Source organism: Neofelis nebulosa, chromosome 6 (genome assembly GCF_028018385.1).
Source record: "Neofelis nebulosa isolate mNeoNeb1 chromosome 6, mNeoNeb1.pri, whole genome shotgun sequence".
Lineage (NCBI taxonomy): Eukaryota > Metazoa > Chordata > Mammalia > Carnivora > Felidae > Neofelis > Neofelis nebulosa.
This window is the reverse complement of record NC_080787.1, coordinates 153,292,363-153,318,873: the sequence shown is the minus strand read 5'-3', so window position 1 is coordinate 153,318,873 and position 26,511 is coordinate 153,292,363. Positions and strand designations below refer to the sequence as shown.

The window sequence follows — 26,511 nt, the reverse complement described above, 5'->3', positions numbered from 1 at the left end:
TTGTGCGCTGTGTCATTACTGTGTACGTTGGTGACCTCTGGTGCCACAAAGTCACGGTGAGCGTCCTCGCATGTGCCTCTTTATCGACCTGTGTGCCTGGATGTGCACTTAGGAGTGAGGTTTCTTGAGTCGTGGCTCTGAGTGTTTTTAGTCTGAATGAACATAAACATGGCCAGGACGCCGTCCAGCCGGGCTGTGCCCGTCTACACCCCACTGCCGGGTGTGAAGTCCTGGGCCCCACATTTCCTCTGCCCTTGGTGCTGCCCGGCATTCTGACTTTGCCAATCTGGCATGTGCCCGCCGGTGTCTTGTTGCCGCCTCGGTTTGGACCCGTCCGACTAATAACCATTTTAACTCTTTCTTCACAGGCTCGGTGTCTGCTTGGGCTTTCTCTTCTGAGCGTCACCGGTCCTCATTCTCTGCCCATTTCTGTATTTGAATTCTCATCTTTTTCTTTGGATTCATAGGCTGTCCTTACTTATTCCTTCTGTTGGTCCCTTGATGATGTAAAAAATCATAAATGCCGTTCTTTTAAAAAAATTTTTTTAAACATTTATTTATTTTTTTTGAGACAGAGAGAGACAGAGCATGAGCGGGGGAGGGGCAGAGAGAGAGGGAGACACAGAATCGGAAGCAGGCTCCAGGCTCCGAGCTGTCAGCACAGAGCCCGACCCGGGGCTCGAACTCACAGACTGCAAGATCATGACCTGGGCCGAAGTCGGACGCTCAACTGACTGAGTCACCCGGACGCCCCCGTAAATGCCATTCTGAAGATAGCTACTGTACGGTAATTAATCTTGCCCTTCAGTGAAAAAAAAAAGAGTGTAAAACCGATATGATCACATCTACATTTTTTTTCCCCCCGCCTTATGGTTTGAGCTCTGGGAATTTTTTCGTCTAAACAAATTTCTTCATTCTTGAGTCACACAAATCTACTCCTCTTACGCAGAAGTACACTCCTATATCTTCTATGAACGTTATAGCTTAATTTTCCAGTCGTGGCTCCTAATCTCCCCGGGCTCCATCGGTGCCCACAGGGGTACCAGGATGCTGTCTTTGCCTCTCTTCGCATAGCGACCCAGTTTCCCCAAAACCGCCAACTGGAGGTCAGATTAAAGCGGACGGGGAGCCGGGGTCAGGCACACAAGGGATGTGTTCGGAGGTGGGACTTCTGGAAGGAGAGGGGCCCGAAGGGGTAAGGAGGAGGCTCCCCGCATGAACATGGCCCCAGGGCAGTGAGATTGTGTTTGTGATGGCGGAGAAAAGCAAGAAAAGCTGGGGAGTAGAGCAGGTGTAATTGGAGACAGGGCGTTCAGGGCAGGCCTCCCAAAGACGCTGCTGAATAAAGACTGGACGAGGTGAGGACAAGAAAGCATTTCGCGGGGTGGGGCAGGAGAGGGCTAGCACTTTCGAGGCTGGAGAAACAGCGAGGAGGCCAGCATGACTGGCGCACAGTGGGTCTGGGGAGAGCGTTGGGGTGAGGTCACGAAGGTAACGGGGACCAGGTTGTGTGGGGCCTTTGGGACCGCCGTAGGGTCAGGGCAGCCGCTGGGGGAATGGAAGGACTGGCTTTGTTCGGCATCCTACGCACTCTGTCACTGGCCGTCGTGCTGGGAGGGGAGATGTCTGTAGTCACACACACGAGCTCATGACCGCCTGGTCCAGGGGGAGAGGTAGGAAGAGGTCTTAGAGCCAACAGCATGTCCTGCGAGACTGGGTGTGGCCACAGGAGTCGGGGGTCGAAAGCTGAGTGAAAGGGGGTTTTGAGAATGTGGGACTGACCTGGGTGCCGAGCAAGGCGGGGTCGGAGGATGGGAAGAGGGAAGCTGGAGACAAGGGTTGGCAAAAGGGGCAAAGAAATGGGGCCCAGGAGCCGAGGAGGCTGTTCAGGCCCTGCCGATTCTCTAAGGGGGAGATCGAGTGGCAGGGACGTTGACCCCTGCAGGGTCACATGGCCAGACACACGCTCAGGGGCCCGGGGCCCTTGGCCCCAGCCCCACAGCCTCTGTGGGGTCACTGTGAATGACTCCTTCTTCTTACTGTATTTTTAATCGGTTTTTGCGGGGAGTTTTGTGAAGTGAACTTGTGTCAGGTGAACTTGCCTACCCGTCTGTAGGCCCCGAAATTCGTGAAGCCGTTGGTGTTTCTGCACGAAAGGTCCTATCAGAGCAGGTGATATGACCTCCCGATCAAATCGTCTGCCTGTCAGTTGTGCCTGGATTCGTGTCAAGTTCCGAAGCGATGACTTCGTGCCAGTTTAAAATTCTGGGGCCACGAATTTTAGCCACTGTCTCCTCTGACATTTGAATTTCTTCCCTGGGACTGTTCCCATGCTTGGAGGGTGACGGGCGCAGGCTGTGTGCATCCCGCCCGGTGGGAAGCAGCCCCCTGTCCCTGCAGGGCGGTTGGGCTTGGGCCAGGGAGGGACAGGCACCCCACGCTCTCTGAGACCGCAGCCGATTCTATTCTTCCGGAAGAAGAGCCTCGCACAGAACCAGGGAAAAATGAAATTACTACATGAGATTTACATACGTTTCCATGAGCAAGAGAAGCAAACTCATTCTTGAATGCCAGGAAAGCATCCAAGGTGCTGGCTCTTGGGCATAATTGTCTCCACACAGGTTTCCACACTGTAAAGTGTGCAGATTTGCACATCAAATGATAGTCCTGAGAAATGTGGATTAAATCTGGGACAAGCCACCGATCCCCCGCCTCTTATCAGCGTCCACTGTGCCGCCACAGCAAAGGGTCCCAGGAGACCACTGGGGGTTCTGCACAGCTGACCTGGGGGCTCGGAATTCAGAAAAACGTACATTGGCCGCATTGCAGAGGGAGCAGGGGGGAAGGAGAATTTCTTTTTAATAATAATATCTCAGGAAGGGAAAGGGAAGAGGGAAGCCTGTGGTCCTGGCTGCTGGATCTGGGAGTGTATTTTCTGTTGCAGTATCACTAATAAATGCTTTCTCTTAGATTAAAATCCAGGTATCTAGGGATGCGTTGTGGCTCCAGGCCAGGCTTCCCATCAGTGCAGTTGCACAGGTCACTTGTGTTCAAAGGGAATAGCTTGTAATCTCCCCACCGGGGTTCAGAGAATGCTTCGAATCTTTGATAGAATTAAAAAAAATTTTTCTTAACGTTTATTTATTTTTGACAGAGAGAGAGACAGCATGAGCAGGGGAGGGGCGGAGAGAGAGGGAGACACAGAATCCGAAGCAGGCTCCGGGCTCTGAGCTGTCAGCACAGAGCCTGACTCGGGGCTCAAACTCACAGACCGCGAGATCATGACCTGAGCCGAAGTCGGCCGCTCAACCGACTGAGCCACCCAGGCGCCCCTAATCTTTGATAGAATTTTAAAACTTAATGGCTAAGAACAATCTAAGGGTTAAAACAAACACATTGATGTAGCTGTAAATATAAAGCACCCTAGGTAGCGCCCTGACCTTTCATTGAACTCTTTTTATTTTTATGGGCCTGGGGCCATATAATAAAAACCTTTACTGCAAATTCCTGCTTTATTAGGTGATTTCTTTCTTTCTTCTTTTTTTTTAATATATGAAATTTACTGTCAAATTGGTTTCCATACAACACCCAGTGCTCATCCCAAAAGGTGCCCTCCTCAATACCCATCACCCACCCCGCCCTCCCTCCCACCCCCCATCAACCCTCAGTTTGTTCTCAGTTTTTAACAGTCTCTTATGCTTTGGCTCTAGGTAATTTATTTCTATATCTGTGCATCATTTTAGTCATCTTTGTTATTTCCCGTCACGGTGCGTGACTTTGAAAAATCGCCATGTAAATCACATGTAGTTGACATCTAGAATCCACAGAGACTTTAGAAACTCGACAGAAATTTCAAGTGGAAAATTTCTGGGAGGCTCACGGTTTTGCAAGATTATGGGTTCCACAAGAACAGTCTAAAAAATGACAGCACATTTCGGATGCAATTTCCTAGCGGCAACGTCTTCAAAGCAATTTTCAGCCTTCTTTGCTCATCCCCAAGGGGGTTTCCATTTTTGACTTACAAAAAAGATGGCTTTGGAAATCTAGCCGTGGAAAATTTAGGGGCAGTTTTCTAGATTTTATGTAAATGGGAAGATCACAAGCTTCTCATCTCCTCACTCCTGGGAGCGAATAACCCAGGGGACAGGCTGCAAGCCTCTCCCGGGGGTTCCTAGTCCCGGATCCTGGGGGAGCCCTGGTGGGGAACGTGGTTTGGGGGGGAAATCCGAGTCTGTCAGCTAAGCATTTGGCCTCTGGTGGTCTGGTTTCTGGGGCTCGTCAGGCCAATCACAACCGGGGAGCCGCTGGGTTTGCCTGTGGGCTCGGTGCCTACTTTCCTGGGAGGGAAGGAATCACCCGCCTGTGCCCAGGCCGGGTCCCCCTGCTCGGGCCGTGGGACCCTCCTCTGACGTCTGCCTGCGCGCCCTCCTCCCACACTGCTTCCTCCCCGCGTCTTGCTGTTCTCCTGGGCCAGGCCCAGGGTGAAGGACAAGGACACCTGGCTGCGGCAGGCCCCTCACTGACGGACGAGGTGAGCTGGGCTGTGAACCTGGGACCAGCTTCCGTGGACCCAGACGAAACCACGTCTGCAGCAGAAAGGCCAGTTGTCTCTCTGCATCCTGTTCCGGGAAATACTCAGGAGCCACCAGAGAGCGTGAGCCTCACGGTGACCAGGTCCTGGTGCCTCACGCTGTGGCTCTGACCACTGTCACCTGCCCGAGTGACCCCTGGCGGTCTGGCTTCTTGTTCGCATCACCAGCAGAAGCATCGTTTCGCAAATGCTGCTGGTTTTCTGTCTGAAGGGTGTTTAGAGTCCAGTGCACGGTAATTTCGGGGTCTCTGTTTTTGGACACATTTTTTTAGACCTCAGTTACTTTGGGCAGAGTCTCAGGACCAAAGAGACAGATTTAATGCTCGGTGTTTAAGGACTACGGTTGCAAGAAATGACGTAAAATCAGCATAGGTCTTGACATGAGAGCAGTTAGAATAATTTTCATCATTTCACATACACATTATCTCCTGTTATCACTCGGTCACAGAGATTATCATTTGGAAAAAATAGTAACTCTAATTGAACTAGCAGTTTAATGTTACGGTTACATATGAGTAAATCATTTTGTCTTTATTAGTAACGTGGCTTGCCTAATTTTCTCTTTTTCTTTTTTTTGATAGTTATTTTATTTTTGAGAGAGAGACAGAGGGCAAGTGGGGGAGGGGCAGAGAGAGAGAGAGACACAGAATCCAAAGCAGGTTGGTTCCAGGCTCCGAGTGGTCAGCACAGAGCCCGAAGTGGGGCTCGAACCCACAAACTGTGAGATCATGACCTGAGCTAAAGTCAGACGCTTAACAGACTAAGCCATGCAGGTGCCCCTAATTTTCTCTCTTTCTTAATAAATGGCTAAACGTTGATGTCCTTTTGTCCAGGGAATTGGCTGGGTCATGGGTGGGCTGGCTGTGCCCAGATAGGCACCGAATTCTCCATGTCTCAGTTTCCCCTGTTTGCAAACAGGGGGTACCTTCAGAGGGGTGCCCTGAAGACAAAAGGAGTCAGCCCGCTGGCACAGAGCCACGCCCAGCGGGGGCAGTGGCTGTGTGCCCTGGGACAGTCCCTGTCTGCTTTGTCTGAAGACCTTCCAAAATTCTAAACTGGGTCTGCTTTTATTTTTTTAAATCTTTTTATTTTTTTTTAAAAATTTTTTTTTTTCAACATTTTTTATTTATTTTTGGGACAGAGAGAGACAGAGCATGAACGGGGGAGGGGCAGAGAGAGAGGGAGACACAGAATCGGAAACAGGCTCCAGGCTCCGAGCCATCAGCCCAGAGCCTGACGCGGGGCTCGAACTCACGGACCGCGAGATCGTGACCTGGCTGAAGTCGGACGCTTAACCGACTGCGCCATCCAGGCGCCCCGAAATCTTTTTATTTTTGAGAGAGAAAGAGACAGAGACAGCACAGACTGCGAGATCACGACTCGAAGTCCAAGTTGGACGCTTCATCGACTGTGCCGTCCGGGCGCCCAGCGGGGTCTTATTTTCAAATCTTTATGTAGTCTTTTTCTAGTTTTATTTATTTTTTCTTCCATGGATAAGTTAAAGGGTCACTGCAGCTAATTAACAGTAATTCACTTCTCTCTTACTGTTGGCTGATGTCTTGGGAAGGATCTTAAAAACGATTCCTGAGGGGGGGCCTGCGTGGCTTAGTCGGTTAAGTGCCTGACTTCTGCTCAGGTCATGATCTCACGGTTCGTGGGTTCGAGCCTCGCATAGGGCTCTGTGCTGACAGCTCGGAGCCTGGAGCCTGCTTTGGATTCTGTGCCTCCCTCACTCTCTGCCCCTCCCCTGTTCACTCACTGCCTCTCTCTCTGTCAAAAATAAATAAACATTAAAAAAAAAATTTAAAAACTATTCTTGAAATTCTACCCTGCCCCCAAGTTTTTGAAATTACACACCTTTGAGGCTATTAGATAATTATTCCTCCAAACTTTTTTTCTCTTACCAGTTATAAACTATTCACATGGCTAGTAACTAATTTAATTTCTTAGAATACTAGGATTGTTTGCAATTAAATAGACTCGTTGGTTTAAAATTGTGTGGTAAATGTATACAGAAAATTGTAAATATACAATGTGTTTAGTGTTTAAAAGTTGAAAATAAGATGAAGACTTACTTTCTCTGTCTCCCCCTTTGCTTTTCCTGTTAAATGCTTTACATTCTTTAAAAGTAGGCACACAATTAAATTATTATGGAACTGGTGATGATGCTTAAGAAAGCCATTCACCAGAGTGCTTAATGCGGTTAAATCGGTTTTCTCGGCTTCTCACCCTCGGGGACGCTGGTCCCTAAAAGCCCACGGTCTCTCAGTTTCAGTGTCCTTTCTGTTGTCCCAAAAACTCTGGCCTAAACCCAACTGCTTTTGTAGAGTAGTTTGGTTCCTTCTAGATTCTTCCTGTTCATGTTATGAGCAGTCCGCCATTTCAGAGCCAGCAGGAGGCACGTTTCCAGCCTCTCTCATGGACCAAAATATTTTCCTGGGACAGATGATCAAGGGAGGAGCCTCGAGTGGAATTTGAAGTTGTCTCAAGTAGAAAATGCAAAGTGCGCCAGTACGGGAGAGGTCCCTCGTTCCTACAGCTTCTAGGTCCCTCCCCAACCGTTTCTTTTTCCTTTTCTTTTTTATTTCAGGTTTTTATCTAAATTCTAGGTGGTTAACATCCACCTGTTTCTTTTTAAACATTTTCAGCAGACCCAGCTTCTGCTGTAGCGGGCTCTAGGCGGTGGAGGTGGGCTTCATGCCTCCGGTGCCCGGTGCCCGCCGGCCGAGGGCAGACACCGCAGCCAACCCGTCACTGTCACCCGAAACCCCCTTCCTGGACCCCTGTTGCGTCGGCCCGATTGCACGCACGTGAACTCCCATCTAGGACTCCAATGTGTCAGTGACTTAGAATATTTTTCGAGAACGCCTAAGGAGTTGGTTTAATTGAAACCGTGATCTGGTTTCCAGGACCTGAATGAGCTCACGACATCGGCCAGTGCCAGAGCTGCGAGAAATGGTAGAGATAAAAATAAACACACACACGACAGCGCTGTTTCCTGAGCAGGCAAAAGGTTTTCTGCCTCTTTTTCTCCTTGAATTTGAATTTTCAGCTACGTACCCCTTAGAATATTATCCTAATGTGATGTATATGGGTCTTCGAGAAAAAGTCATCACCTGTATTCTTGCAGGAAACATCCGTTCATTAGTTGATTTTTAAATTGTTTTACACGTTTGCTTATTTACTTATTTTGAGAGAGAGGTGGGGAGAGAGAATCCGAAGCAGGCTCTGCACTGTCAGCACTGAGCCCAAATCGGGGCTCAATCCCACGGACGGTGCAATCATGACCTGAGCCAAAATCAAGAGTCAGATGCTTAACCGACTGAGCTACCCAGGCTCCCCCTCATTGGTTGGTTTTTAAATTGCCTGTAACCATCCGACTCTAGGCGTTAAGTTTCTTTCTAATTACTGTTACAATTATTATTGGCATACAGGTGGGTAAAATATGTTTTGAAATGGGAAATTATCAAATACAACAAGTACAGCGATCAGGAATTCAGAGCAGGTCTGCGGGGTGATGCACGGAGGGCCACCGAGGCCCTCAGCAGCTGGGCCCCCGAGCCGTCCGCCCTGGAGAAATCGTGCACAGAAATAGGAGGGAAAGGTGGGAATGGGAAAAGATTGGTTATTGTACCGTTACTTGGTTTTTCTGAGCCGTATGCCAGAGAGCACCTTGTGATTGTTACAGAAGATTATTTTGAAATCTCTGCCAGCTGAAAATTTGAACAGCTTGCCCTTCAGACTTGCTGAGAGCACAGCAGTGGAGCTTGTAGGACTTGCCAGGGTTTCCGGAGTGAGACCAGGAAGGAGCCCTGGGCGCCCTGAGGCTCCCGTCCCCACGGCCCCGAAAATGCAGTGGAGGGAGAGTGAGGGGCGAGTGGTGAGCCTTTCCTTTGGGAAGGGGGGGATCGAGGCCTTGGAGGGGAATGGGGGAGACTCCTAGGAAGGGGATCTGGAAATGACAGACGATTGCTTTAAGAATATTCACGCCCTCGTGCCCCTGGGAAGGGCTTTGCGCATAATACTTGGCGGTCTGGGGAGCGCTGACGGGGCTCAGCCAGGGGCAGGGCCGGTGCACAGTAGGGTCTGAGCACAGCCTCCTGGAGAACCTGGCGGGGGACGTCTGCCCTCGGGTTTCCGCGTAGCCCTTCTAAGCTCCTTCTGGACGCTGTCATAGCAGAGTTGTCTGCTTTCGGTAGTGAGGAGCTCACACGCATGCCCAGATGTTTTGCACCAAGCGTCCGTGTGCTGGCTGATGTCTGCAAGCTGGAGGTGAGGTGTACCCCATTCTCAGGTGGGCTTTTTCCGCATCTGCTCTGGGATGGTGCGCAGAATGGGGCACAGAGCGGGGCACAGAATGGGGCATAGACCGGGGCACAAAACAGGGCACAGACCGGGGCACAGACCGGGGCACAGACCGGGGCACAGAGCAGGGCACAGAATGGGGGACAGAATGGGGCACAGACCGGGGCACAGACCGGGGCACACAATGGGGCACAGAGCGGGGCACAGAATGGGGCACAGAATGGGGCACAGACCAGGGCACAGAATGGGGCACAGACGGGGGCACAAAACGGGGCACAGACCAGGGCACGGACCGGGGCACAGAGCGGGGCACTGACCAGGGCATAGCTCAATCACGTGAGATAATACTTGAATCTGTTAGGCCAGCGAGAGTGCTCTGAAGAACCCAGCAAGCAAATTTCACCGCTCAACACTTTCAGCCTGTCTTAACTACCATGAGATGCAGACAGAAACGATGTGGCAGGATGGAACCTTCCAGTCCACCCGAATTCTGTGGAGTCGATAGTTTGATCTTCGCTTGGCTCGCGTAGGCTGCCTGACAAGGAAGTTGATGATTCAGATGTTATTTTCCTCCTGCTGCTTTTCACCAGGCAGCGGACACATCGGGTCCTTCTGTCGCTCCTGCCTGTGTTTTACCCCCGTATCGGCGACTGGTCCCCCGGCACAGCTGGCAGACAGGCACTTGTCGGCCTTAACCAGGAGGTTGTCAACCATTTCTGTGAGCTTCTCCACGTTACATATATATATATTTTTTTAATGTTTATTTTTGAGAGAGAGAGATAGCGAGCACACGCGGGGGAGGGGCAGAGAGTGAGGGAGACACAGAGTCCGAAGCGGGCTCCAGGCCCCGAGCTGTCAGCACAGAGCCCGACGTGGGGCCCGAACTCACGGACCGCGAGATCGTGACCTGAGCCGAAGTTGGACGCTTAACCCACTGAGCCCCCCAGGTGCCCCACACATATATATAGTATATACTATATACTCTATAGAGCATACACCATATATGATACACTCTATAGAGTATATACTGTATAATATACCACATAGGGTATGTACTATAAGATATATATATGTTATATATATAAGCTTATTTATTTTATATATATTATATGTATTTTGTATGTATTTTATATCTCATATCTTATATATTTATATTATTTATGTAATATAATTAAATATATATATAAATATACACATATACACACATATATGTAAGTATATATGTATATATTTTATCTTATATCTTATATATATTTATATTATATAATATAATTATTAAATATATACATTTATAAATGTTTTATATATATACATATGTACACGCACACACATATATATAAGCTTATTTATTTATCTTGAGAGAGAGAGCATGAGTAGAGGAGGGAAGAGAGAGAGAGAGAATCCCAAGCAGGCTCTGCACTGTCAGTGGAGAGCCTAACTCGGGGCTCGAACCCATGCACATGAGATATGACTTGGGCCAAAATCAAGAGTTGGACACTTAACCGACTGAGCCACATTTTTTAGAAAAAGAAAAAAAAAAGTATCAGGGGTCCCTTGGTGGCTCAGTCGGTTAAGTGTCCAACACTTGATTTTGGCCCAGGTCATGATCTCACGGTTCGTGGGTTCAAGTCCCACGTTGGGCTCTGTGCTGACAGCTCAGAGTCTGCTTGGGATTCTCTCTCTCTCTCTCTCTCTCTCTCTGTGCCCTCCCCTACTCTCTCTTTCTCTTAAAATAAATAAACTTTAACAAACATATATTAGAATAAGTATACCATACCATGTAATGTCTTTATTTTTTTTTTCTAAAAATTTTTTAAATATTTATTTATTTTTGAGACAGAGAGAGACACAGCATGAACAGGGGAGGGTCAGAGAGAGGGAGACACAGAATCCGAAACAGGCTCCAGGCTCTGAGCTGTCTGCACAGAGCCCGACGCGGGGCTCAAACCCACGGACCGTGAGGTCGTGACCTGAGGCGAAGTCGGCCGCTTAACCGACTGAGCCACCCAGGCGCCCCCCATGTAATGTCTTTAAATGGCATCCATATCTTCTGTGATCTCTACTCTGCCTGTGTCATCTGTCTGTCTACACGGATTGGGGGTGACTCCCTCCCCTGGGACACTGAGCCAGTCTGGGCAGGAAGACAGAGACACAACAGCAGAATCGGGGACCAGAGAAACGTCCCTCTGTGCTCGTATGTTCTATATCTGGGGGCCTTTGAATGAAGTTGGCAAAAGACACACTGGGAGCAGGAAAGAAAGGGTTCACTTCTGAATGCGAGAGGCCCCACGTGTCAGTGCTCCGGTGAGAAAGTCCAAGGGGCAGTCGGGATCTGGGGCTCCCGTGTTCGACTTAGGGAAGGGTGCAGGGAGAGCGGGATCCCATGGGAAGAGTGGATATGTTTCATTAGGAATGGTAAATCCGTCTTTAAGGAGAAAGTTTGTGATAACATTTGTCTATAAGGGCGTGAGTGGTCTCCATCTTCTCTAGGGCTCAGAAACTCCCTGAGAGGGCGTTTACGATGGGGTTATTCGCTGTGTCTCTTCTGGGAAGGGAGCTGCCCCACAGAGATCCGTCACAGACATCATTTCTTGACGTTTCTGCTTGCAGTTGGATGAGGGAAGGCTTCCTTCTGTATCTGTTGAAGGTCAAAGGTGTACAGCCTCAACCAGTCTTCATCGGAGCCCTGTCGTTCCCGGTGGGTCCGCGCGCTGCTGGGTCTGTTCCAGGCTGTGCGTGCCCTCCTTGACTGCAAGACCGCGGGCCGAGCCCAGCTGTGTCCTGCGTCGGTCTTGTCCTGCCCACTCCCTTCTGCCTGGCGGTCTGGGCCGAGCACGGGCTCTGGTGGGAAGCACTCCGTGACGTCCCCTGCCTCACTCAGCCCCACCGCGGTGCCCTGGGCTGCACACGTGGCCTCTCCTGCCTGCGGTCAACCTGTGAACCCTGAACCCTTCCTTGGAGTCCTCAGTGCTTAGCTGGGTGGGGGAGCAGGACAGCGTCCGTCTGTAGCGATGACCTGTCATGTGCAGGGACAGGGGACCCTGAAAACACCGAAGGAGGAGGAGCTGGGGCACGAAGGCCCCAAGCTGTCTGTCGTGGGGCTGTAACAGGGAATAGTGGGCAGTGGGTCTGGAGTGCCCCACGGTCACATTCGGTCTCCTTGCGACTAGTTTCCGTGTCTTGTAGGTGTAGGGTTTTGGCGTAAAAGCTGTTGTGTGTGTGTGTATGTGTTATTTCATTCTATTTTTCATAAGTTTTATTTATTTTGAGAGAGAAAGAGCACGTGAGCCAGTGGGGGAGGGGCAGAGAGAGAGAGAGAGAATCCCAAGCAGGCTCCGCACTGTCAGCCCAGAGCCCGACACCGTGCTTGAACCCACGAACCGTGAGATCACGACCTGAGCCCAAATCAACCAGCTGGGCCACCCAGGTGCCCCCTATACACTTAGGTCTTTATCTTTGGATAAACTCCTAGCTGTCGGGTCTGAGACTTTAGACTTCTTTATAGAAACGCTAATTTTACGTCTTGTAAGTCTTCATGCAAAACAGTATTTTTAGGAACTTTCTCCTTCTTGGTTTCACTTTCCGTACGGATGTGGGAAAGCGTGTGTAGGTAACGTTTGCAGTGACTCAGAATTCCCGGGGCGACAACTGCTTACGCCAACACCCGCGTGGCGCTGCTCCCCGGGACCCCTCTCTCCTGCCCCCTGCTGAGAAGCAGTGAGACCAGAGTGTGTGCAGTAAAGCTGTGAGGGCTTTGGAATCGTAAGTGACTGGAAGCAAATTAGGGGGGCCAAAAATACCGGCTTGAGATTCGCTAAACCCTGGCTCTGCAACGCCAGCCATGCGGCTTCGGGAAAATACTTCTGCTCTGCCAGCCCTCAGGGTCCTTATCGGAGCATCAGGTCGGCACCCGGTTACGGGGAGGACCTAGCGTCGGAGGCTGAGGAACGCGTGGGTCGTGCGCGGTGTAGATTCTGTTATCGCTCAGGGGTTTTCTGGCACGGGGTCCACAGAGAGTAACTACTTTAGAAAAAACACCTCCTCTAATAAAGAGAAGAAAAAAGCAATCGCTCCCGTGAACCAAAGGAGCGAATGATGTGTATTTTCATACCTAGATCCTCTGACCCGTGAGGAAATTGGGGCTCACAGAATCAGGGTGAGCTGGCCCGGCGGCGTGAAGGGTGGGGACCCGCAGGGGCTCAGGGGAGAGGCTTTGACATCAAGTTGGAGGGGTTGAGTATTACATGCTGGGGCGGGTCTTCCAATACCGGGATGAGAACTGTGTTTACGGACAAAAGGATTGTGCTGTCAGGGTGTTCCGAGGACACAGACCAACAGAGAGTGTGCGTGCGTGCGTGTGTGTGTGTACATATGTGGAGGGGCAGGACTTATTTTCAGGGACTGGCTCACGTGGTCGGGGGCGGGGGCTGCCGAGCCTGAGGCCTGTAGGGCAGGCCGGCAGGCCAGGCTGTCGTGGGCGGGCCTCCTGGAGGAGGATCCCTTCCTTCTTGGGGGAACCTCAGTCTTTTTCTCTAAAGGCCCTCAGCTGAGGGATGCGGCCACCTCGGTGTGGAGGGACGTTTGCTCTACTCAAAGGCTGTTGATGCGAAGGTTAAGCGCGTCTACAAACACCTTCACAGCAGCAACCGGACCCGTGTGTGACCGGCACCTGGTCACCGAGGCCGGGCCAGGTGGACCCACAGCGAACAGGCCTGGGAACCAAAGGCTTATCCTTGGCCCGTCTGGGGCAGACGATGAAGCGCTCTGCTGAATGAATCGCAAATCCGTTCGGATTTATGGGAGCGTTTATGAACGTGGGCTCCCGCCCTTGCGCGCATCTGGTTTATGTGGTCACAGGGCTGAGGTGGGAGGGGACGGTCCCCTGTCCCTGGAGCACAGCTGTAACCGTCTGCCTCTCAGCTGCACACGGGGCATCCGAGGAGCCCTGCTTGTGCTCAGGAGGCTTTGGGGCGGCCGGCCCCGCTCTCCGGCTCTCAGAATCAAGTCCTGCTTCCTTCCGGGCTCTACCTTTGAGCTACAGTCTTCGTGTTGGGGCTTCCGAGCTGCTCTCCGGGCACAGCGGTGGCCACGTGTACGGGCCTTGTGCTCGCGTGTCTTTGCCCCATCACGCTCGTCTGCCTGCAGAACCTACCAGGGCTGGAGTCTTGCTCCTAAAGGTGCCGTTCACTCTCAGTCGGGGGCGATCGTGCACCCCTGGGGGACATCAGCAATGTGTGGAGACAGTTTTGGTCATCGCAACTGAGACAGGGATTGCCCTTGGCATTTAAGCCCGGGGATGCCATTGGAGTGCACGGGGCGGGGGGGCCCGCCACAGCGCCAGCCGCCCCAAACGTCCACGGTGCTGACATGGGGACCTGAGGCCCCGAACGCTGCCTCCCAGGAAGAGTTTGTCCTGGAGACTCTGAAGCGGCCCGTCTCCTGGCTCGCGGCTCAGCTCCCCACGCAGTCTCTAGATGCCGGGTCTACACCGGCTCTGCCCTGCTGGCTGATGGCTCCCTGGCCCGCCCACCAAGCACCCGCCCGACCCCAGTGAGTGCCTGTGATTCCTGGGGAACGCTTGCTTCAGCAGGAGGTCGAACAACACACTCCGACGGGGAGGACGCCTTTCATCTTCATATGATCTGGGGTCATCCCCGAACACATCGTCGGGGGATCGATAATTAAGAAAGAAATGAAACCAGTTTCTTGTTTCTCTGAGACCGTAGTTAATAATGACCCGGCGTGGTCCTACATACGTTCTGTGAGTGTATTTTCTCTTCCTTGTGATTTTCTCAGCAGCGTTTTCTTTTCTCCAGCCGACTTGACTGTAAGAATGTAGTACGTGACGTGTAACACAGATCGGTGATGCGTTAGCCGACTGCGGCCGTTATAGGGAAGGCTGTCGGTTCGCAGTAGGTTCTTAGTACTTACGTTTTGGGGGAGTCAGAGGTTATGTGTAGATTTCCGAGATCAGACGAGATCGGGCGCGTTCAGGCTGGTATGGCCGTAGACTATGTGTAGATTTCCAACAACGTGGGGGTCGGCGCCTCGACCTCCGCATCGGATACCCTGATTTGTTTTCCGGAGGTATGGCCCTCACAAAGGGAGCCAGAGAGGAAGAAGGCACGAGATGGCAGGTGCTTCTGAGGAAGGAGAGCTCTGACCCGCGATCTTGCCACGCTGTTTCTTCAGAGGGATTTTCTAGTCCTCAGGGGCCCGGAGAGGACCTCAGTGCCCCGGGAGGATTTGATGACAAGTAGTCAGTAGTCTCTTGATGGTGGCAGACTAACACAGCACACCTGGGTGGTTATGATTCGATTATTTGGACTGTGATGGCCACGAGGTGTTGACTGGCTGGGGCGTTTCTCAGTTACAGCAAAATGCCTGGCTCGGTCTACGTGACCCAGCCGGGCGGATGTGCGAGGCAGCGCTGTGGACGCGCTGGGTAGCCTGGGTCTCTAAGACAAGAACGCATGTTCTAGAGGTGCAGCGAGGACTGTAACAGCGCCCGTGAAACAACCCCAGTGACTCTCCAGTGTCTGGAATTGGCTCATATTTCAAGTTCAGCTAACTACAGTTGTTGAAACACTCAGTGGACATGTGACCTGCTTCTCTGGTTGTTCTCAGCTGGCCCACAAAAGAATCTGGCCTCCCTGGCCGTATTAGTCGGCTATGATGGAATTATGAAATATGGAAGGTTTGGGTTTGAGAGCGGACGGCTAAGAAAGAATTCTTGAGACGTTTTTGGTGCTAAAAGGCAATTTTATTAAAGCACGGGGACGGGACCCGTGGGCAGAAAGAGCTGCCCTGGGGTCACGAGGAGTGACTGATTATATACTTTTTGATTAGTGGGGGTGAGGGATAAGTAGGTCTCTAAGGAATTTGGAAGCCAGGCTTCCAGGACCTTGAGGGGCTGGCTGCTGTGAAGGTGAGGTTACTTTTAATCTCCAATAAAAAAAAAACATAAAGAGTAAGGTGCGAAGGGCAGCCGTGAGTTCCTTGAAGGAAGGTCACGGTCCGCGTGCAGGTGTCGGCCAGTGGGCTTGGAGCCGTAGGGAGATTTCGCTGAAGGCACGCTTCTCTTGCCTGTATTCTCCTCTCCAGGCTGTGGCTGCTGTAACAAGTACCATGGACAGGGCAGCCTAAGCAACAGGGGTTTCTTCCTCACGGTCCTGGAGGCTGGACGTCCAAGGTCAAGGTTGGTTTCTTCTAAGACCTCTCCCCTTGGCTCGCACATTGCGTCTTCTGTGTCCACATACGGTCTTCCTTCCGTTTCTGTGTCCTGATCTCCTCTTCTTAGAAGGACACTAGACCTTTTGGATCAGGGTCCACACGCCTGACCTCACTAGACTCGATTACTTGCATAGAGACCTTTCTCCAACAGGGTTCCGTTCTGAGGTCCTGGGCGTTACAGCCTCAACGTATGAAGTTTTCAGGGGGCACAGTTCAGGCCATCACAGTCTCTACTTATAAATGACGGTTGTGTTTTTAATTTCTATGTGGATAGGATCATAGTCGACGTTTCCTTTTTTCCAAAAACTCTGTGATATTTTTGAGATTTATTCGTGTTGATCATTTAGTTCTATTTTATTTACTTTGGGTGCCGAGTGGCATTTGCTGGTATGAAAATACCAGTTTATTTTTCCACTCCCCCACCAAGGAGCCAAGTCAGATAATTTCCATTTTTTGTTCTTCTAAGCAGTGCTCAGTGGAAAACCTGTGTCTTCCCATGAACATATACTAGAGTTTATTTCTCTGTTTAGATACTTAAAAGTGCAATTGATGGGCCATAAGATATGTACATTTTGAAATTAACTCGGTGTTGACTAATTCTTCTCCGAAGTGGTTGAACTTCTGTATTCTCTCTCTACTGTATTCTCTCTCTAGCGATTTAGCAGAATTTCTCTTTTTCCAAATACTCCCCAACTCCCGTTGGATGCGGTTTGGCACACTTATGCTATTTGTAGGAGTGAAGAATTCACTTATGTGATGAAGAAGAAACGTCTCTCTCCATCATATGCATTAACCTCGATATACCTCTGGTGCTAATTCTTTCTGAGCGTGTAGGTCAGAGGCATAGCCTTCGGGTCTGTGGCCTGTTTTGAGGTCGTGGTGTCTTTTGTTCACCCCAAATTTTCTTACTTAGATGTAGTCCAACCTATTGATTTTTACAAGTACCACGTATGGATTTTTGACCTCCTGGAAAAATGCCTTCGCAGTACAAGTAAAAACACAATCTCCTGAATGTCCTTTTGAAACTTACATAGTTCAGCTTTTTCCTGTTTTGGTCTTGAATTTATTTTTGTACACAGTATGAGGTGATCCGTGAGTTGGCTGGCAATGCTTGTTCCTCGTGTCCGGCTGCCCGTCCCTGAGCCCCCGCGTGCTGGGCCAGGCTGCTTGCACAAATGGGACCACTCCAGCGAGGGCTAAGGTGCCCGTACCTGCCCGGTTTTCCTTTATTTCTGTGTATTTCCTTCAAAAGGTTTTATCATATTTTCTGTAAAGTCCTACACATTTTGTTACACTTACTCTTTATACTTCACAGGTGGTCCTTTCTTCTCTTCTCTTGCCTTTCCCCCTTCTCTCTCTCTCTCTCTCTCTCTTTTTTTGCCATTGTAAATGCCATCTCTTTAAATGGTTTCCTCTTGGGGTGCCCGGCTGGCTCAGTCAGCAGAGCGTGAAACTCTTGATCTCAGGGTTGTAAGTTTGAGTCCCCCCTTGGGTGTAGAGATTACTGAAAAAGAAAGGCTTTAAAAAACGGTTTCTTGCCGATGTACAAAAGCACTATCAGCTTTTGAATATTAACTCCTCTTTCCGGCAACCCGTCACAACCGTCTGGTTAGAATTAATAAATTGTCAGTACGTCCTCCCAGATTCTATAGAGAATTATACTCTCTGCGAACCATCGCAGCTTGTCTACGTTTACTTCTACAACGTCTTGTTTGAGTTTAAAAATACTCATCTCATGTTCTCTTTAACGCTGCCCCCCCCCCCCCGCCCCCTGCCAGCAGAGGCTCTGGGTGTGGCCCTGGCTCCCACGTGCCCGCTCTCTCTTCCTCAGGCCACATCTCTCCTTGGGTTTTGAAATTGTGGACTGAGAGCACCTCTGGAGCCTCGCCCGTTCCGTGCGGACTCCTTGCGGCCTGGCTCCAGATGCGTCCGTCCCCGGGAGCCCCGCGCGAGCCCCGCGCGTCTGCCAGGCGGCTCCGGTGTCTTCCTGGCGTGGGAACAGCTTTCGTGTTCAACTTCACCTGAACCCAGTGCCAGGGTATGTTCCCCCAGACTCACAGAAGGGACAGGTCTGGCATGTTCAGTTATTAGGGATGACTTTATTTTTTATTTTTTATTAATGTTTATTTATTTTTGAGAGGGAGAGAGATAGAGCACGGGCAGGAGGAGAGGCAGAGAGACAGAGGGAGACACAGAATCCGAAGCAGGCTCCAGGCTCCCAGCTGTCAGCACAGAGCCTGACGTGGGGCTCAAACTCGTGAACTGCGAGATCATGACCTGAGCCGAAGTCGGACGCTCAACCGACTGAGCCGCCCAGGCGCCCCTCAGGGATGACCTAAAAAAATATTTTAAACCTGAGCTGAAGACAAGTTAGACCAATGTCCTTATTCTTATGTTGCTCAGTGGATTGTTCGGTTTACCCCTCTCAGAGGCCACTCAGTGGTCCAGCCTCACATGGCCGGCTCAGTCCCACTCCCTCAGCTCACGAGGGCCAGGCTCTCCTTTCCTGTACCTCCGTGAGTGTCAAAACCTGCCATGAACAGCAAAGAGACAAACAGCCCAACTGAAAAAGGGCCAAAGATGTGAATAGACCTTTCTCCAAAGAACACATACGGGTGGCCAAAAGGCATGTGAAATGATGCTCAGCATCGCTAATCGTTAGCAAAATGCAAATCAAAACCACAAGGAGATCCCCACCAGGATGACTATAATAATAAAAGAAAAATGCCAAATAACAAGTTTTGAGTGAGACCATGGAGCAGTAGAACCCTGGCACGTTGCTGGTGGGAGTGCAAGGTGGTTCCCCTGCTGTGGAAAAATCTGGCAGTTCCTCAAAAAACTCAAACTCGACAATTCTCCTAGATATGTACCCAAGGTTGCTGGCAGGGGCGACTCGAACCAGGGCACGTCTGGTTCACAGACACCAAAAGGTGGGAGCCGCCAAGCCTCCATCAGCGGCTGAGCGGATGAACAAGTGTGGTGTATCCATACCGTGGAGCCCTCGCGGCCATCAGAAAGGGACAGAGTGGAGGCGTGTGCGTCGAGCTGAGGAACCTCAGAAGTGTCCTGCTGAGGGGGAGGGGCCAGACACCAGACACCAAAGCCGTCCACTGTGTGGTTCCTGCGATGGGGAAGTCCACAGTGGGCAGCACGTACGTCTCACTGGTCACGGGAGCCGGGGGGAGGGGCCGTGGGCGTGAGTCCTGACTCCTCAGGCTTTTCATGTGGGGTGATGAGAATAACTGGAAGTGGACGGTGGGGATGGTTGCACGGCGGCGTGAATGCGCTTCATGACACCGTTCATTTCAAAATGGTTAATTTTATGTTACGTGAAATTGGCCTCAATTAAATGTTTTTGAAAAATATTTTGAACGATTTTTTGGAAAAATTCAAAGATTACGGAGACTGGAAGTCCCCAGGGGCAGCTGTGGTGGCCGTCCAGCCCCGTGGTCCCCATCCTTCACCCTGTGGGTCCCCCTTCCTTCTTATGCCTTCCTTCCTTGCCCCTTCCTTCCTTCCTTCCCTCCCTCCCTCCCTCCCTCCCCAAGCCACTCTGTTTCTCTGTCGTCTGTAAGTGTGCGGCGTGAGGTCCTTCTTGCTTGGATTTCTCTACTGCTTGCAGGATGAGCATGTTCTCTGAGAGCCCCCCACCATCTATTTTGCTGTGGACCCCACCCCTGGGCCCCAGGGAGGGGAGGGAGCACCGGGCTGCAATCCAGAACACCCCCTTTTCTAGTGCTGGCTTGGCCGCCCCGGAGACTAGTCACATGGCCTCACAGCCCTGCTTCATTAGAGAAGATACAAGCCGCAGGCCAGGAACCAGCTGACAGGGGCGGGTTTCCTGGCGGATGCCGTCACATCACCTGTGTCACCCTTCAGGGTGAATAAAGAGGGTTCTGTGGAGCTGTGGGCCCCCAGGAGAGGGAGAGGAGGGCCTGCTAAGGGCAGGCTGGCTCTGGAAAACAGCCCTGCCTTTCTGGTTGATGAGCTGAGCATTTCATTCCTGGGGGAGCACAGACATCTGTGAGCCCCCACCGAACGAACAAAGGCCGGTCCTGTCCTGCAGCAGGCGGCCAGGCTGGAGTCCCCGCGGCAGACACAATGTCGGTGGGGAGGGAGAAGCCAGGACTGCAGGACACATGGACACGCAGACTCAACACAGTGCGTGTGTGTGGGGGTGGGGGGGTGGATGTGTGTGTGCCCAGGTCACCCACTGTCCAAAGACATTTAAGCATCGACACTGCAGAGGAAGGGGTGGATAACCTTGCATCGTACATGAACTGTTTGGGGAATTTCTAAACGGCTCCAGAATGACAGGATCGACATTGATTTAGGGCCTTAATTGTTTAGAAGAAATAGAATTCAGATGGGGCCCCGCGCGGCCTCCCCAGTCAGCTGGTGCGTGGCCGCAGACCGAGTCTCTGGCGCCACCTGCTGTTTGTCCGTGGCCACGCCTTCCCGCCAGCCAGAGTGACCGCAGTCACTCTGAGATCTAGTCTGACGCCTCCAGGGTCAACTCCTAAAGGATCACAGACCAGAAACACGACGCCAGTGTTCTCGATGACGTCTCTGATCTGGGGTCGGCTGGGGCACACCTTCCTTTTCCTGCATCAACAGCATCAGTGTCACCAACACTGATCATCTGCTGCCTGCCAGGTGCCTAAACTGTGTCACCCCACATCCCCACCCCCCCCCCGTAAGGCAGGTACTGCCCCAACTGTGCAAATGGGGAAACTGAGGCCAAGTGGGTAAGTAACTTGCCCAGTGTCTGGTGGCCGGAAACGGCCTGCCAGCAGGTCGGGCGCCTGAGCTCCACCCTTGCGGCCACCGCACCTGCTGAAGCAGCCTGGGAGCTCGGTGGTCAGTCCTGTGCACCTGCGTTAATTTAAAGCAACAGCAATACTCCAGGCAAATCAGGGCTTAAAGTGCCGAGCCTTTCCCGAATCCCACGTTCTAGTCCCACCGAGGAGATAATAGTGTATATTCATTCTATCAACTGCTCACCTGGCCAAGTGTGCTTTTGAGGACGGTGCACACAGTCTGTGAGGTCCTACAACGTCTAGTAAACAGGGACTCTGGGAGCGAGCCAGACCCCTTGGTTATTACAAAGTTGGCTTGTCAGCTTTATATGCTGAAAGGCCAATCTCAAAGGACCCATAGAATCAAGTGAAGCTTGTTCATCCAGACGAGAAATTCCAAACGCTGTAGGCACTACAGTTGGGGGCCTTTCGCTCGTCCGTGGCACATGATTGCTTTCGAGAGCTTTGCAAAAATCTTCAAGCCGTATTTTTTTCCAGAATGGTGATTAATACCTTGTCTAGGTATTTCCGATACTTTTCTTTCAAGTTCGGAAAACACATTTGCCCCCGTTCATTTATTTTCCACACACAAGCTTGACAAGTTTCCTCTTCGTGGAATACGCCCGGAGTACAACGTTTCTGTGGAGGGTTTTATGCTGTGGCCTCTTTGGTTTTTCCCTGGGGATCTGGCCGTGATGCTCCTGGAATCATGCCAGGTGCATTTGGACTCAAATACAGTCACAAGACTGACGGGAAGAGGAAGGACCGGCCTGACTCCTCTCGTGATGGAAACCTGGCTTAGCATCCCTCCTGCCCTCCCTCTCCTCACCTCTGCCTTCTCCGTGTCCTTCCCCACCCACCATAATCACATGGGCTCCGAGGGAGGAGGGTGGGAGCTGGGGGGACGTCCTGTCCACTCATCTTGGATTGGAAAGGAGTAGTAAGGACGGGGATCAGCACTGGTGGAGTTGAAAGGCCCCCACCCCGCATGTTTGGCTCAGGAGCTGAGCCCGGCGGCTGACTACCAAGTAGACTGAGCCCTGTCACCTGATGCCCCTTGTCACCAAGTCACCTGATGCCCCTGTTTAATTCCCTGACTCTTACTTGCAAAGGGCACGGGGTCCAGAAAACAAAGGGCAAAGAGGATTTGTGACTGTAAATGAGAGACTCTGCAAATTAATCTCGTGTTTTCAGGGAGAGCCCCTCAAATAGTGAATACCCTGTATGCACGGTCCTGGGAGCTTCAAGGCAGCCGGGGTTAGGGGCGTTGCGTGTGGGGTGTCCCCTGCCAGCCCCTGTGGAAGGTGACCAGCTGGTGGGCTGGTCACGGTGTTGAATAAGACCACGGATGAATGTGTGGTCCTGTGGGACTTTGGGGATTTTCATTTCTTGCTTTCGGGCATTTATTTGTAAACACACCATTTATGTTGCGTCAGGCCTCACACTCTTTCTCAGGTTACAGGCACCAAATCATAGTGGCACAAACCAGGTGGGCAACTGTGGGCCTCAGTCCTTGGAAAAAGGCATGGCCTCCGGCGGGTTTGACGCAAAGGTTCTAAGGCTGCGCGTACGTCGCCGACTTGCTCTCCATCCCCAGGCAGGCGCCTTTCCTGGGTAAAACAAGCAGCAGCCCCAGACTCAGAGCATCTGCAAAGCTGGCCCCCAGGACAGAGAGGGCCGGAGCCCTGGGCAGGCCTCACATGCCCACCTCTGAGAGGACACTGTGCCCAGAGAGTGACCAGACCCGGGTCACGTCCCTGCGCACGGTGATGGCTGATCACGGCAGGGACGCTGTCTCCTGGGCTTCTCGGAATTCGTTCCCCGTAGAAAGACCGAGGCGGGCTGCTGGGGACAAGACCCTCAGGTGTTTGCTCTACGCGCCCTGTGCAGTGCCAGCCGGTGTGCAGGGAGCAGAGCCCGTGTTCGTGCTGCTTAATACTGACCGTCCAGCCAGGGGACACGGAACCGGGACAAGGAGGACAGCAAGCATTCTCAACCTGGACGGCACACGAGTGTCGCCTGGGAAGCACTGTAAATACTGAAATGCCCGGACGGTCCCTGCCCTTCCGATTGCTGGGTCTGGGAGTTTGTAAAGCTCCAGATGTTTCTAACAGGCACTGAATGTCGAGAGCCAGACATGAAAGGTGTCACTGTTAACACTGTCGTTTGCAGGTTGTGTCGGGAGACGGGGCGGTGCAGGTTGGGGTTGGGGTGCGTTACCCAGGAGTGCAGACCTCTCTGGCGGCAGGATCCGAGGCCTTTCTGCGGTCGGCGCCGTGGGAGCGTTCTCCCAGCTCCTTCTTCTGACCCATGACCCCCAATTACTAGCGAGGGGCGCAAGAGACTAATTTGAAGTTTGGTTTCCTTCTTCGTCTCTTACTTCTCAGCGGGTGGGAGCCAAGGAGCAGAGAACGGAAGGGAAACGGGGAAGGATGAAACAGAATGGACACTGAGCCCCTGCGGCATGGGGCGGACGGAGAAGAGACCAGCCTTGGTTTCTGGTCTCAAGATCCTAAAACGTGTCGCTAAGTAAACTCTTCAGGCAATTTCGGGGTTTTACTCCAGCCAAAGAGAGGCTTGGGAAGAGGAGGGGAGGCCTGGATGTGTGTGTTCCTGGGCTTGAACGCCACGACTCAGCAAGTCTGGGTTTTCAGTAGTTCTTTCGGAGTGTGTTCACAGACGAAGGGCCTTCCTGCCCCAGAGCCCGGAATGACTTGTCTTCATAGAATGGAGAGCGGACAGGTCACCTCAAAACGTTTGTCCAGGGGCGCCTGGCAGGCTCAGTCGGTTAAGCCTCTGACTCTTGATTTGGCTCAGGTCATGATCTCACATTCGTGAGTTTGAGCCCTGCATCAGGCTCTGTGCTGACAGTGAATCCTGCTTTGGATTCTGTCTCTCCCTCTCTCTCTGCCCCTCCCCTGCTTTTCTCTCTCTCTCTTTTTTAAATTTTATTTTATTTGTTTTTGAGACAGAGAGACAGAGCTCAGTAGGGAAGGAGGACACACACACACACACACGCACACACACACACACAGAATCCCAAGCAGGCTCTAGGCTCTGAACTGTCAGCACAGAGCTCGACGCGGGGCTCGAACTCATGAACCGTGAGATCATGACCTGAGCCAAAGTCGGACACTTTGACTGAGCCACACAGGCGCCTCCCTGCCTCTCTCTCTCTCTCTTAAAAATAAATAATCATTTCAAACAAAACCAAACGTTTGTCCAGTTCCGTTAGGGGCAACTGTGGTAGTTAAATACGATGCATCTGGAGACGAAACAAGTAACTGGTTTTGTTTCTTTGGTTCTTTTGGTTGAGTTTTGAGGTTGGTAATAGAAGCGTCATCACTTCCTTTGGCTGAAGGGTAAAAGTTTCACAAAAGTGTGTAAGTTCCCCTCTTTCGGTGTGGACTGCAAGGCTTTCTGAGGGCTCGAGAGCGTCTTCACATTATTCAAAGTCATGTGGAGATTAATGTTTCGAAGCAAAAAGCTCCCGGGCGCGGTGAGTGTCCGCGTAACTGTGCTCAGCGGCAGCCCTGCTCCCGTGAGTGACATCCTGTGACTTAAAGGACTCTTTTCTCCACTTTCTGCCTCCACAGGGCAAATGTGACTCCGCCTTGCCTGGGACCAAGTCGGCCGCGTCACTAGAGGTAAGAAAGGCTGGCTTGTTTTCTTCCTCCAGGATGCGAGGTTCGTTCTTAGAAGAGGGCGGGGCGGGAGGCTCCCTTTCGGCTTCGTGGCTGGTGGTGAGCCCCCCGGAGTGGGGGAGGGCCGGCCGCGTGCCTGGGGAAGCGGGGACCCCGCACCCCGAAGCTGCCGTCACCTGCCGTCGTGGGTGAGGGGCAGGTGCGCCCTGCGCTGCGCAGTAATGTGTCCTTGCAGCCGGGGTCCGCCTCGTGCGCTCAGCTGGGAGCGTTCTGCTGTCTGCGAAGCCAGTGCGTGTTGTTCTGAACTTGGGGGTCTCCGGGGACACCATGCGTTGTACCTTTGAAAACTCTACTGCGTGCCTTCAAAATAAGCGAGAGTCACGACGGCGAAGGGAGACCTCGAGGCAGGTCAAGTTGGGGTGGGGGGCTGGCCCCGTGCCGTCTGCCTGCGGGGTCGGTGGCCAGCCAGCTCCAGGAGCCTACGGGCCGCGTGCGGGGCTCGGGCTCTCACCCCGGAGCTTTTCAAGGGATTAGTCCTAAAACGGGCCCCTTTGGGCGAAGGTAGATTTCCCTCAATATTTCAAGCAGCGGTGTGGGTTGAACGGTGACGTTATAAATAAGAAGTTTTATGAGGTGGGCTGATGGGTGTTTTCTTCTCCTGACTCCCACGATGCCAAGTAGGAATGGCCACCCGTTCAGGAGACGTGATGGCGTCTCTGTTTGTCGGGCTAAATATTCACGGCAGGCATGGCAGGTACGGTGGGCCTGTCCCCACAGGTGTCGGACGGGTCATTTGAGACCTGGGTTTTGGGGCGCCTGGGTGGCTCCGTCGGTTAAGTGTCCAGCTCTTGATTTCGGCTCAGGTCGTGAGCTCACAGTTCGTGGGTTCGAGCCCCACGTTGGACTCTGTGCTGTTGGCATGGAGCTTGCTTGGGATTCTCTGTCTCTCTGTCTCTCTCTCAAAGATAAATAAATAAACATAAAAAAAACCCCAAAACCCTGGGTTTTGCTCAGGTTTAGTTAAAGTATGTGATTACATCAGGCTATATCTGGTTCATACTAAACAAAATACACATGGGGGCGCCTCGGTGACTCAGTTGTTTGAGCGTCCGACTTCGGCTCAGGTCATGATCTCGCGGTTTGTGAGTTCGAGCCCCAGATCAGGCTCTCTACTGTTAGTACAGAGCCTGCTTCAGATCTTCTGTCTCTTTCTCTCTCTGTCCCTCCCCTGCTCATGCTCGCTCGCTCTGTCTCTAAAATAAACATTAAAAAAAAATGCAAAAACCCAAAATACACACTTAAAAACCCTACTAAGCATCTGGCAGCTTTCTGGGGGCCCTACGTCACCAGCCTTGTTGGGGTAGGGGCTGTCCTGCTTGCTGTGCATCTCGGGAGCAGCACAGAGAAGCGATGGGCGTCTCAGCATCTCCTCCGTGGGTCTGCGAGTCCCGTGGGGCAATACGGAGTCCCGGCCGATCCCAGGAGCCTGTATTCCTGGATGCAAAGAAGCCACTTGTGTGAACGGTCAGTCTTGCATTTGATGGCTGACATCCATGTGAACAAAGCTTTCCACCGAACCCCACGTTGTACCTTTTACATACTCGTGGTACTCCCGTGCCCATCTAATGTTTTATGAATAGCTCAACACTAAGAACTTGGTTGAAGAAAAGTTCCTCTCTACCGTTTTCTTGTGTGAATTAGATCTTCCTCATCAGACACAAAAATGGTGTCCGTAGCATTGAAGGTTGGTGATAACTGATTTAGGGTCCTGTAACATCTCAAGGTGTTCTGGTTATTTTAGTTAAGGGGCTAGACAGGTGCCTGAATACTATTTCGCGTTGCCTCCTAATGTGAGTAAGCTCGGGGACGAGCGTGTTGTAGTGGGAGGGGCGGCCCTGCTGCGCTTTCCTCAAAACCGGTTTTCAGTCTCGCTTATGAT

The 26,511-nt window shown here is 51.8% G+C and overlaps 1 protein-coding gene across 3 annotated transcripts in view; it reads left to right on the top strand.

Moving 5' to 3' along the window:
- Positions 1–26,511, top strand: part of RPS6KA2 (ribosomal protein S6 kinase A2) — a 354,515-nt gene that overhangs the window by 31,059 nt on the left and 296,945 nt on the right. The window contains exons 1-2 of one of the 3 annotated variants that reach the window (XM_058735873.1): positions 24,303–24,427; positions 24,525–24,575. The exons of 1 other annotated variant lie outside the window; for it this stretch is intronic. In XM_058735873.1, coding sequence (XP_058591856.1) covers positions 24,386–24,427; positions 24,525–24,575 — 93 coding nt within the window. In that variant the 5' untranslated portion in view covers positions 24,303–24,385. Of the gene's footprint in view, positions 1–24,302; positions 24,428–24,524; positions 24,576–26,511 lie in introns of those variants that run through there. One more of the 3 variants, XM_058735870.1, reaches the window with a different exon arrangement.